This window comes from Tenebrio molitor, chromosome 6 (assembly GCF_963966145.1).
Source record: "Tenebrio molitor chromosome 6, icTenMoli1.1, whole genome shotgun sequence".
Classification (NCBI taxonomy): domain Eukaryota; kingdom Metazoa; phylum Arthropoda; class Insecta; order Coleoptera; family Tenebrionidae; genus Tenebrio; species Tenebrio molitor.
Window position 1 is genome coordinate 14399710 of NC_091051.1, and position 13465 is coordinate 14413174.

Sequence of the window (13465 nt, forward strand, 5' to 3'; positions counted from 1 at the left end):
ATTTTACCATGGCGAAAAGAAAAAAGGTTAATTTTAAAATTGCGTTAACCTTCCACAACTGACGTAATGTGACGAAACCCGCAAGCTAATACGGACTCAAGAAACAATAGCTTCAGTTCGAAAATTAATTAGTCAGAATCCTTTAATATTTAATGTATTGTATGTATTAACATGATTATAATCTATTTACGACCTTTATTGAGCAGTTTTAACAATACAACGTTATTTTAAAGATAATGTGTACATCGAAAAAACTTAAATTAGAAAAAAAACATTAAAAATCAAAATACACCTTTCTTTTGTGGTATGCAATTGTAACAATACATTCTTGAAACGTCACAACCACAATCAAAACGTATAAGTGTCTCTGAATAACTGAAATTTTATTGCCAAATTTGTTCCATCATTTAGATGCATTGCTTACTTCCATCGCTTCCAATGAAAGAAACTTCACACAATTTTCTATTGGGTTCATTTTCTATAACTTATTCTGGTTCCTCATCAGTCATCACTGTAGTCATTAAGGGTTTTTTCACTTAATCAACAGCGCAAGCAGAAAAATACAACACCAGTAGGTAGGAGTTAGGTACCTATTGTATGTTCCTAATCCTATCATACCGATTAAGAACTGACACTATTTTTAGTGCAAATGATAACAAAATGGATGTATTATTACCTACTGTTATCCTCTAAAAACAATATTTGAAAACTGACTGTTCCTTTGCTGACAGCGAATAACATAACCTCTACAGTCTACGAATGACTTGGTTCCTTTATCAGCCCGTATTGGTGACATACACAGCTAAAGCATTTTTGAAGTAAAAATCACACCGCCATAATATTGAATTATTTGACCTTGACTAGGAAAATCCAACGTGAATGGACTTTATATTTAATTTTAACTGTTTTGAAAATTTTGCGGAAAAAATGATAAATAAATAAAATGTTTATAAAAAACAAATACACATGCATTCATTGAAGTTTAATGACGAAAAAAAATAGAAAATTCGATGTAGGTAGTTCACCAGGTAGCACCAAATAATGCAAACTTATCGTCAAAACTAATGTATTTGTCACATAATAACTTCTCACAAATAAGACAGATAAGACAGATTAAAACGAAAGAAATGTATCAATCTTTTACTAAAAATAAATGATGTACCAATCACCAAACTTTACACTTCTTCTTTTTTCCAGGATTCATTTCACTTCCTACAGGGCATCCAAAAGCATTTGAAAACTCTACTGAATTTTTCAATGTGTTCAGCATCCGCACTTTGTTGGGTGGAAAATGATAACGTTCAAACTTCTTACGAAACAATTTCACATTCTCGGGTGGCCTCTCGCAAAAATACTACAACCAAATCAATCAATTTAACAAAATTTCACTTTAAGTAAATTTACATGAGCAAAGGCAATAAAGAATAGTTGAGTGTCAGTGAAATTTTTGAAACGGGGTAGCTTAGGTTCACAACCATTTGTTTTAATATGATGTTTGTAAGCTCTATATGCCATCCGAAGTCCTCCGTTATCGACAAGATTTGAGTCAAGCGTAATAGCACCTCGCGACTAATTCGAAACAGATTCAACTACATAAATCTCTTACACAACAATCACCTCTTACTGTTATGTTTACGCCATAAACTGAGTAGGAATTGTACTGGTCAGTAAAACAACCTTTCTTAAGGTGAAACCGTTTTGCCGTATGAGAATCCCACCAGGACGCATCTTCTACAGGCTGTCCAAATTTTCCATAATGCATGCCTAAAGTGAATCAATAAAATGTACATATAATCTGTTTCAAAATCAAAAATCCACCAACAGTGCATTTACCTCGAAAATACAACCGACAACGTCGCCGACTTTTGTTTTTAGTGTGTCTGCAACTGTCAGAAAAAAGTGGGGTTATGAAAGAAAACTGTTGGACAATCGTTTTGGTCGTAGTTCATCGTGTTTTTTATTCTCATTTTATTATTTCATTGAAAAAGTATGATATGGTAGCTAAAACCTTTTTGTACATAATAATTATTTTGTGTTTCGTAAATAAACTCAACAGTTCAATGTCAAATTTTGGCGGGAGATTGAGCCAACCCAAAAAAAATGAAACTTTTTCTAGGGATTTCTTTTTTTCTCCCAACATAATTCAACAGGTGGTGGATTTTTGATTTTGAAACAGATTTATACTCATATTTACCCAATTGATAAGGAACTTACCGATAGAATCAAATCCTCGTAGGATGCCACCAGCTACAACTGATCCCAGGAGACCGTAGCTAATCTTCCTTTGACAACAAAAATTAATGAACCTACAAACAAATAGTAGCAACTCACTTTTGACCGAAATAATGTAGAGGGAACTGCAGCATCCCCATGTTAATCACTGTAATGAAAATTAATTTGAAAGAAAATGATGACCAGATAGCATATTCTACCATAACAAATTAATCATCAAAAGTCCCGGACAAAAAAAAAAACACAACTTAATAGAACAATTTTCGAAAGCTTACTTGTATCAATTTAACTAAGGCTTAACTGTCAAAATGTTTTTCCAAATATTTTAAACAACAATCAGGACAAAATACCAATAATAGTTTCACCGATTTCTTAAGCTAAGAGAACACGTTTCCATCTACCAACTGTTAATAGATTTACATACTCAGAACATTAGAGTCTTGTTCATATTTAACGTCAACGGTTAAAGGAGACTTCGTCATCACCCTTTCAGCTGTAGTTCTTAATTTTTTCAAATCCCGAATGTTTTCAGCTGCCGTCATATTAACCACATTGCGTAAAATTTCTTCAATTTTAATCCCATACTAAAAATGTATTTCTTACACTTATGTAATTTTATGGCAGGCATATCTACCCCCTCATAGAATTGTGTTAACTTATCTTCATTTCTAAACCAATCAGGATAGCCTATTACAGTAATCCTGTTCTTAACCTTATCCTCAATAAAATCCTTTGTTGCTTCATCCATCCATTTTGCTCGTCTAACTCGCCTGATAAAAGCTTGATCTATTTCCTTCCACATCATGTCAACCTAAATATACGAGTACATTGAAGAAACAAATTTAAGAACAAGATTAATTGCGCTACCACTGAATAGTCTTGTAGCGGCATTTTGTATGCCACAGCCATATGCCAGTATTCGTTAACTAAATCTACACAATAGTAGGATCTGCAATGAATGAATAAGAAGAGTCACTGGTAACAATCACATCTGAATAAAGAATAGATACCTCGGATTTTTTATATCTCTAAAATATTGTCCTGTGTAATGAGCTAGTTCAAGAACTACCTTGTACCACATTAACAGTTCAAGATCATTTGTAGGAATATCTCCTAACCATGAAAATATTTTAGATAAAAATTTCTTACTAATTGCTGTCGCACAAATCTCATCTTTATCATAGTCAATCGTAACATCAGTGTCTTCAAATACAGTTTCAACATATTTTTGCCAAAAATGTTTGTCCTTGGGGTGAATTATTTTGTCTGAACCAAAACTAGTTAACTTCTGGAAGCCCGGTATCGTGTAGCACTTGAGAATAATTGACGAAGGATCAGTATAGCGTCCGGTCAACTGAAGGAAATCATTATGATAAAAATTAAACATACAGAAAATGTATACTTTGTCCAGTTTATCCATAGTTTTGCCCAAGTTTCTTAAAACATCGTCAAATTTGCCCGTGGGTACAGTCACCTTTTCCTGTTTGATCATACTCTTCACTATTTCCTCACGAAGGTAATAATTATTATCATTTCTGTTGCTCAAATACTTGCCGAATCTAAAACGAATAACGTGTCACGACTTTCTTAAGTAAAATATTTTATCAGGTCACTTGGTCAAACTACTAAGGTACTGCGACTGTGCCTCAAATATCATCACAAATTTACCCTGATTATAATCAGGCCCAACTCTAAATGAAAATAATATGTCCACATCCAGATATTTTTCTATTAGTGCAAGTGATTGTCTCCAATCAAAATTGAAATTATTTTTCACAAGCAAAGACGGTAGTGTTGGCAGTTTAAGTTTTTCCAGTATCAGGGCGATGTCCCCAAAGTGGGAAGCCCGAGTATTACCTAAAAACAGAATGTTGTTGAATGAATGCTGAAGAATAATTAAGGAAGCTAAACCAGAGCAAGACTGATAAAAATTTCTTGCCATCTGAACGGGAGGAGGATCCCCGTTGGAATTACCAGCAGTCAAAATTGTTTTTGATAAAGTCCGTATCTGTTCCCTTACATTATCTATAGGAGAAGTTTTCAACTTGCCACAAGTAAAATTATAGAAGTCGTGACAAGGTGTTATGGCAAAATCGATGGACGACAAAAAATATTTCGAAGCTCGTTGACACAGTTCGTCGGTGCACAATTCGGAAGTAGGACAGTCGGGTGTGTATTGACCTTCTTCCTCGTCTTCTTCATCCACATCATTTTCATCGTATATTCCACTCTCCGCGTCCAACGATGAACGATTAATCTCTAAAAATCGGAAATATAAACCAAAAAACAAAAGGAAATTAGCATCCTTACGTGGGAGCGTTATAGCCAAGACGATAATTATCAGAACACCTATCGGTACTGCTATAAGGAGAAAAGTGGATACCTTTACCTTAAAAATTGCAGGAGACATCTATCTTAATGCTGTACTAGATTTCACGATTGTTCTACTCTTTAAGCTTAAAAGCTCAACTTTTACTCTTCACTCTGAAAGCAACTGCCCTTTAAACAATATAAAGGATGACAGAGAACGTCAATGAAAGCAAGCAACGCTGATAAAAAATTGTATATTTTTTAGTTTACTATAACAGATAAGTAAGTAAAAGTCAATTCTATTGCTTATAAATATGAAATATGAAATTGCAAATTTTACACAAATATGTGTCTTTTTCTTCTTGAAATGCGAAGAGAAGAGTAAGCAAAATATCAGGTTTTAAAGAAATTAAAAAATAGAGAAGTACAGTTGGCTTCAAAAAAAAACGGGAATTGAAATCTGACCTAATGTGAATTGCAAATTTAATTTGTCAATTTATGTCAATTTGCGTCCGTTTGACAGTAGTATTTCTGACACATATAAGACATTCACGATCTTTTTGGGACCGAGTTGGCTATGACCATCTAGTGATTTTGTTGGCAGTACCTCAGTGATAACTACATTCCCTAAAGGAAATTGACACTTTTTATGTTAGGTTAGGTTGTTTTCAGTTTAGGGTTATATTTTCTGAATAAGTACATTGTTGTCGGATCTCTTAAATCTGGTCTGTCCTTTTTAAATTAAATTAAATCGTTTAATAGACATTGTTTATCGTAATAAAATTATTTTGGCAATTTTGACTGTTTCTTTGACGGAAATTTAAATTATTTTTGCACACTTAATAAATCATTTAGTTTCTCACGAATATTAAAATAAAAAATCTGTCAATTCGGTGGCAAGAAAATGTCGAACAGACACTGACAGGAAAAAAAATTGCATCTGTTGCATCACTGAGTCAATTAGTCCAACATGAAAAGAAAAAATCATAGCCAACTCGGTCCCAAAAAGATCGTAAATGCCTAATAAGTGCAGTTTTTTAACCTAAACTCTAAAAGGCTGTTTCAAACTATAAAAATTTAATAAAATCTGACAGAACTATTTCTGACAGTTCCCGTTTTTTTTGAAGCCAACCGTACAAGACAAGAAACTCGTCAAGTTGAATACTTTTTTCGAAAATCGCAAATCTAATTAATATCACACAAAAAGCACACAGTTCAAAGCCGTTTAGGTTTATAGTTAAGGATGAACTGGAGTAACATTGAAAAATGGCGAAATTTTCTTAAAATTGGTACAATAGTCCTTTCATCCATTCTAAAGTACTGTGCCAAATTTAAAAAAAATTGATCGAGGAATTTTAAAATTATTACCTTTTAAAGTTTCGGGATATTTTACATGTGTTCTTATGAGAAATCGGGCAATGGTCGCATAAAAATTGATAAAAAACATATTTCAAAAGGGCCAATTTTTCTTAAATTTTTCACACATAAAGTATCGATATCGTAGAATTTTCTAATGAATTTACAAAAAAAGTTGGTCGAGGATTTTCCTTGTAATCGCTAATTATACGTGGAAAAACACGGTTTTTGGGGTTATGTATCTGTTTTAATTTCAATAAAAGTGAACAAAATGCATATAATTGACGTCGGTATGCAATATTACACGTTGAAAATTGAAATTCAGTGTGCTTTTGTTTACTTTCACGTACAGTCTTAGTCAAAAGATTGTAAAATCACATGTAAGTAATTATCTAAATATCAAAAAAATAAACACAAAATTTACTTGCAACTCATTACAATTCGTTTCCAAAAATTAAAAACTTTTTTTTCAAATATTGATTTCTCGTAATAAACGTTTCATAGCATTATAAGAATTCCGCAACTTTTTGCTGAGATTGTTACTCCAGTTCATCCTTAAAACGTTTCCTATTCAAAGATCTAATATCACACATAGAAAATATGTTTTGCTTGGACCTATCACCACACTTTTCATTTATTTTCACTGCAGTTCATGCTGATCCTTAGAAGACACTTGAAGTTGCCTGAGAATCCTTGCGAATTCTGCAGCGACCTTATTAGAGGCAGATCGCAGATTGTTAGTCAAAGCGCCCCTTAACCGATGTCAATAACAGAAGTTTTAAAGGTAAAATAAAAATGTAATTCAAGATATGAACTGTTATGTATAAAAATTGTTAGTTTTGGATATACTGTTCATAGTTTCTTTTTTCCTTTTTTTTATTCTGTTCTTGTCAATATTTAATTATTAGTTTCACTATTATCGAGGTTCATAATATTGGCGCGTTTCCAATTCTCCATTCGTCTATTCGGAAACGATTATACACTTGCCAAAAAGTTTCGGTTCGGCCTCAGTAGAAGCACCAAGCACTATGGCCACGCGCTTAGCGCGCCAGTTTCAATTCGGGAGGTGCCATGTTCAAATCCCATTGACGCCTGTGAGTTTTTTCCGGCGTTCTCCCACACCACCACATCTTGATATGCGCATAGGTCGCATATCACAGATAAGCGGGTGACTACTTACCACTTTCCTTCCGCACCCATCCTCACCCTGTCCACCCAGAATTTTCCCGTGATCGTATCTGAAAAGGTTGAGGGAAGCCTCAGCAGCCCGCTTTCCATCGGGAGGGGATGAAACAGTGAACCTTAATTCTTACCAGAAGCAGTTACCAAATTTGCCCTCGAACTTACACAAGAGAGTTACGCCGCGCTAAAGAGATGCATCCATCAATATTTCCAACCCCAATGGTAAGTGGTTTTCAAATAGGCTTATTATCAATTCTGTTTAATTGATTGACAAATATTAATAGCAATGTCGACTTAACTCACAATTTTTCGACACTTTGATGATATACATACTTCGTCCAGCCAGAGATTGGGAAATTTTAAATTGTAGGCTTGTAACCCAACACTACAAAATGCACTAGAATGCATTAATTAGAGCATAATTTCAGAGCAAAAATGTTACTGCTTAAAGGATATATTTCAAATTTTACGTGGGCTAGGTAGAGGTCTTTCAATCTCTCATGGGTTTTGACCTTGGAAATATCTGCGCGAAGGCGGGGCGATAAACCAGTGAAGAATTGGTAAATAAAAACTGAAAACGTCTACTATTTTAGTCTCGCGTTAAATTTCAAAATTACAATTTCATAATGACACAAGACCATGGCTCGTTGATGATCAAGCCAGCTGTGAAAAATGAAAATGCTGCAGATTTGCCACTTCAGATATAATAAAGGTTCTGCGAATGACGATGTTTTCCGGTCGGTTTGTAGCGCGTACTTGAAACCGATGTTCGTCGTTTGCGCAAATATCGCTCACAACCCATGAGAGATTGAAAGACCTCTACTACTTTCTCTACCTAGAATTTAGTGATTTTTATCTCAATCTCAATCTCTGGCTGGACAAACTATACAAAAATTTTAATTAAAATATTTCCTATTTTTCTGACGACAAGGATCATTTAAACCTTTACCAAAATAAAAAAATTATTTCCTAGTTGTACCGGGTGATTTTAAATGATTGTGACTTTTTTTCTTAAGTTGGGAACATTTTTCATAAATTAAAACTTGATACCTTAATCAACACATCGGCGTACGTACGTCATTTTGACATTTTATGTATTCATAAATTGTATCAAATAGGCGAGGACGCCTATGTTTATGTCAACTATCACATTAAAAAGCAGAATAACCAACAATAATATTACCAACCTATGAAAAAAAGTCACAATCATTTAAAATCACCCGGTAGTTGGTAGTACCTCATCAAGAAGAAAAGAATAAATATGTTTCCTTAATAATCTCTAACATGTATTGAACACTTTTTACATAATATATTACAGTAGAAATTAAAGATTTTAATTGCACATATTTATAAGGTAATGTCGAATCTAAACCTTGATTCAATTAATTTAGCAACGATGGTGTAGAATATGGAACGAATTTAGCAGATTTGTTGTGTTGCAGAATTCGTACCTTCACGCCAGTGCATCTCTAAGACAATTTAAAACGAAAGAAACATCAATGGGAATCTTAATTCAAATAAGTTATTTAACAGTCACCAAAGTTTACACGTTTTCTTTTTTCCAGGACGCATTTCACTTCCTACGGGGCAATCGAAAGCATTTCCGAACTCTACGGAATTTTTCAACGCTTTCAGCATCCGTATTTTATTGGGTGGAGTATCAGAATGTTGAAACTTCTTGCGAAACAATTTTACATCTTCGGGTGGCTTTTCGCAAAAATACTACAACCAAATCAATCAATTTAACAAAATTTCACTTTAGGTAAATTTACGTGAGCAAAGGCAATGAAGAATATTTGAGTGTCAGTTAAATTTTTGAAACGGGGAAGCTTAGGTTCACAACCATTTGTTTTAATATGTTGTTTGTAAGCTCTATATGCCATGCGAAGTCCTCCGTTATCGACAAGATTTGAGTCAACAGTAACATCACCTCGCGACTAATTCGAAACAGATCCAACTACATAAATATCTTACACAACAATCAATCCTTACTGTTATGTTGACGCCATAAACTGAGTAGGACTTGTACTGGTCAATAAAACAACCTTTCTTAAGGTGAAACCGTTTTGCCGTATTTGGTGTCCACCAAGATGAATCTTCTGAAGGATTTCCATATTTTCCAAAATGCAGGCCTAACGTAAATAATTGAAATGTATAGATTTACTGAATTTTAGAAGCATTTACCCCTAGAGTCAAATCCTCGCAGGATACCACCAGCTACAACTGATCCCAGGAGACCATAACTGATCTTCCTGTGACAACAAAAATTAACGGACTTGCAAACAAATATTAGCAACTCACTTTTGACCGAAAAAATATAACGGGAACTGCAAGATGCCCATGTTAATCACTGTAATGAAAGTTAATTTGAGAGAATTCAGAGAAAAGAATAAAATACCTGAAAATTCCCGAACAAAGAACATCTTAAAAAAAACTTTCAAGAAAACAATGTGTTGAACTAAGGCTTGAAACAGTGAAAACATGCTTTTAAAATTTTTAAATAACCGACAATTTTTTAAACTAGGAGGACTTATGTATTTCAGTCTATTATCTGTTAATAAATTTACATACTCAGAACATTAGAATCTTGTTCATATTTAACGTCAACAGTTAAAGGAGACTTCGTCATCACCCTTTCAGCTGTAGTTCTTAATTTTCTCAAATTTCGAATGTTTTCAGATGCCGTCATATTGACCACATTGACTAAAATTTCTTCTCTCTCAATTTGAATTCCTAACTAAAAATGTATTTCTTAAGACTTATGTAATTTTACGGCAGACATTTCTACCCCCTCATAGAATTGTGTTAACTTTTCTTCATTTCTAACCCAATCAGGATAGCCTACTACAGTTTGCCTGTTCCTAACCTTATCCTCAATAAAATTCTTTGTTGTTATATCAAGCCATTTTGCTTGTCTAACTCGTCTGATAAAGGCTTGATCTATCTCCTTGAACATCGGCTCCACCTAAATATATATTGAAAAAACAAATTTTAGGACAAGATTAGTTGCGTTACATTTGAATAGTTTTGTAGCGGCATTTTGTATGCCACAGCCATATGCCAATATTCGGTAACTAAATCGACGCAATAGTAGGGTCTGCAATAAATAAATAAATAAATAAAAAGTTTCAGTGGTAACAATCACATTTGTATAAAGCATAGATACCTCGGATTTTTTACTTCTCTAAAATATGCTCCTGTGTAATAAGCTAGTTCAGCAACTGCACTGTACCAAATGTATAGTTCAAGGTCATTTGTGGGTATATCTTTTATCCATGAAAATATTTTTAATAGAAACTTTTTACTAACTGCTGTGGCACAAATCTCATCTTTTTCAAAATCAATCGTAACATCAGTGCCTTCAAATACAGTTTCAATATATTTTTGCCAAAAATTTTTGTCCTCGGCGTGAAGAATTTTGTCTAAACCAGAAGTAATTAACCTCTGAAAACTCGTTATCGTGTAGCATTTGAGAGGAGTTAACGAAGACTCAGTGTAACCTCGGATCATCTGAAGCAAATCATTAAGGCAAAAATTAAACATGCAGTATATTATGTACTTGTCCCACTTTATAAATAGTTTTATTTAAGTTTGTTAGAGCGTTGTTGATAATCTGATCCTTTATTTCCAGCTCTTGGCGAATTAGCATATCCCTTAATATTTGCTCACGAAAGTAGATATGATCTTCTCTCTTGCTCAAATACTTACCGAATCTAAAACGAAATACGTATCATGACTTTCTTAAGTAAAATATTTTATCAGGTCACTTTATGAAACTACTAATATGCGGCGACTGTGCTTCAAATATCATCACAAATTTACCCTGATTAAAATCAGGCCCAACTCTAAATGAAAATAATACGTCCAAATCCAGATATTTTTCTATTAGTGCAAGTGATTGTCTCCAATCGAAATTGAAATTATGTCGCTTAATCAAAAACGGTAGCGATGGTAGTTTAAGTCTATCCAGTACGTACATAATGTCTCCAAAGTGAGACGCTCGAGTGTTACCTACAAAGATAATATCGTTGAATTCCGAAGAATGATCACGGACGCTAAACCAGAGCAAGACTGATAAAAACGTCTCGCCATCTGGAGAGGAAGGGGATCCTTGTCGTTGTCAGATTCAGTTAAAATTTTCTTTGCAGCTTCCTGCATCTGTCTCGTCGCATTTTCTATAGGTGAAAGCAAACCTTGCAATCTGCCACAAGTAAAATTATAGAAGTCATCACAAGGATTTACAGAAAAATTAATGGACGACATAAAATAATCCGAAGCTCGTTGACACAGTTCGTTGGTGCAGATTTTCGAAGTCGGACAGTCGGGTGTGTATTGACCTTCTTCCTCGTCTTCATCGTCCACATCGTTTTCATCGAATATTCCTGTCTCTTCGGGCAACGAACGATTAATTCCTGAAAACCGCAAATGTAAACCAAATACATGAAACATGCTTGATTCCTTACGTGGGAGGGTTATAGCCAAAACGATAATTATCAGAACACCTAACGGTACTGCTATAAGAAGAAAAGTGGATACCTTAACCTTACGAATTGCAGGAGACATTCTATCTTAATCCTATACTAGTTTTCACGGTTACGCTGCTCTACAAGCTCGACTTTTGGGTTTTCTTTCTTTATTCTGAAAGCAACGGTTCCGCAAAAGACGTAAAAAGTGACAGACAACGTCAAAGAACGCAAGCAACGCCGATTTATTTTTAATTCGAGATTCCGTCAGACAGATATTTTTGTTATATTACGAGAGGAGATTTTTATATGAACTACCTAGCTATGAAGGAAAAAAGTTGGGAGAAAAGAAATACTTTATTTTTCAACATATGTATGTATGTATGATCCATTAACGGTTGCACATTTATTTCAACGTTTTTTTTTCAATAAGGCTAGGCTTCAAAAAAAAATCCTTTAATGAGTCCTCAAAAAATTTCTCTACCGCTTCTTTCAGGTTTCAGGCATTCATCCGAAGAAAAACGGTGTCCCCTCAAATACTTTTTAATTTAGGAAAAAGGTAATAGTCACTCGGTCACGAATCTGGTCTGTAGGGTGGATGTTCCATTTTTACAAAGCCCCACTCATCGATTACTTCAAGGACTCGACGAGCTTTGTGAACTCTGCAATTGCAACTTTTCAACTTTCTGATTGTTTCCTTATAGACTTTTTTCTTGTATTCAATCGGTAAGATTCCTTTCATGTCCCTAAACACCGTCGCCATCTCCATCATCTTTCCTGATGAATTCTGCGTTTTTGCGTTTTTGGCGGTGGAGATGCCTTGTGGACCCGCTGCATGAATTCTTGTCGGTGGATCCCAATGATACACCCACGTTTCATCACCTCGACTAATTTTCGAAGAAAGCCCTTCGTCGTCAGTCAAAGGTTTCAAGTTTTCTTGGCAAATGTGTTGCCGACACAGTTTTTGTTCGGAATTAAGCAATTTTGGAATCCAACGTGCTGAGACCTTATTTATTCCTAAATCTTTCATCCAAAATTTTTAATACCTACTGTCGCTTCCGATATCCTCACTTCATCGGCAATCATTGAAACTCTTATTCTTCGATCCGCTAAGACCAAAATCACAACTTTCTTGGAGTTTTCGTTGGTTTTTGCTTTAACAGGCCTTGCTCATCTTAGGAAATCCTGAAGTGATTCCCTACCCCATCGAAATTGTTTGGACCAAAATTTTATTGTAAAATATGGCGGCGCATTTTCGCCATGCTCACCCTCTGGTGAATATTCTTGGGTCCATTTCCTTCCTTTGTCAAGAATATGATTACGGTTCTAAAGTCCTTTTATTAACAATTGTCAATGTCAAAATTGCCTTAAAGACCAGACTGTACTTAGACTGTACCACCCTAAACCCTTTCGTTTCGGAACATCTCCCTAGATCAGGTTTGAGGTTATGTCAATAATTTTCAAAAGTACGAAAAATTTCAGGTGTACGCAAATTTCATACCAAAAGACCAGAAATAAAGACGGTAATGAAATTGAAAAAGCAACTGAAGATATTCAGTAGCCCAAGCGCCTTCTCATCAAAATGGCCAAAAATTTTCGCCGTTACTATCTTGACATTCACGTAAAGTGTAAATAAAACTTTAGGAACCATAACCCCACTTTCAATACTTATCATTTTGACATGCATATTGTTATTCTGTCAATCAATTTAAATAAACTGTTTAAAGCTCAGATATTCCAAAAATTCCACATGAATGAACAAAATTAGAGCAGTCGTACTTAGATAACATGAGGTAAACGTTCTGTGTTTTGAAATATATCACCCAAAAAATACCAATCATAATGAAAACGGTAATCATAATGACAATAAAGTATGGATTAGGTACATTTTTTTTTTTTTGAAATGAGAAAATGACGGCTAA

At 34.4% G+C, this 13465-nt stretch overlaps 2 protein-coding genes across 3 annotated transcripts; both read right to left on the reverse strand.

Annotated features, from left to right (window-relative positions):
- Nucleotides 1-1127: 1127 nt before the first annotated feature.
- Nucleotides 1128-4765, reverse strand: LOC138133885 (neprilysin-11-like). 2 transcript variants are annotated; one of them, XM_069051884.1, is made up of 13 exons: nucleotides 4543-4765; nucleotides 4144-4491; nucleotides 3846-4089; nucleotides 3635-3791; nucleotides 3243-3586; nucleotides 3100-3181; nucleotides 2867-3043; nucleotides 2657-2816; nucleotides 2332-2380; nucleotides 2215-2282; nucleotides 1625-1764; nucleotides 1405-1569; nucleotides 1128-1354 (listed from the first exon to the last, which is right to left on the reverse strand). In XM_069051884.1, exons 1-13 carry the CDS (start codon nucleotides 4640-4642, stop codon nucleotides 1166-1168), a joined length of 2223 nt encoding a protein of 740 aa, XP_068907985.1. In that variant the 5' UTR covers nucleotides 4643-4765; the 3' UTR covers nucleotides 1128-1165. The 2 variants fall into 2 exon arrangements, with proteins under 2 accessions (XP_068907985.1, XP_068907986.1); XM_069051885.1 differs by lacking the exon at nucleotides 1405-1569 and having other exon boundaries at nucleotides 1618-1764.
- Nucleotides 4766-8344: 3579 nt separating this feature from the next.
- On the reverse strand, nucleotides 8345-12989 carry LOC138133831 (neprilysin-11-like). The gene is made up of 13 exons (XM_069051796.1): nucleotides 11544-12989; nucleotides 11142-11492; nucleotides 10848-11091; nucleotides 10640-10793; nucleotides 10247-10590; nucleotides 10096-10177; nucleotides 9869-10045; nucleotides 9652-9817; nucleotides 9382-9430; nucleotides 9265-9332; nucleotides 9073-9212; nucleotides 8853-9017; nucleotides 8345-8802 (listed from the first exon to the last, which is right to left on the reverse strand). The coding sequence occupies exons 1-13, from the start codon at nucleotides 11641-11643 to the stop codon at nucleotides 8614-8616; spliced, it is 2229 nt and encodes a 742-aa protein (XP_068907897.1). The 5' UTR covers nucleotides 11644-12989; the 3' UTR covers nucleotides 8345-8613.
- Between the last annotated feature and the right edge of the window lie 476 nt (nucleotides 12990-13465).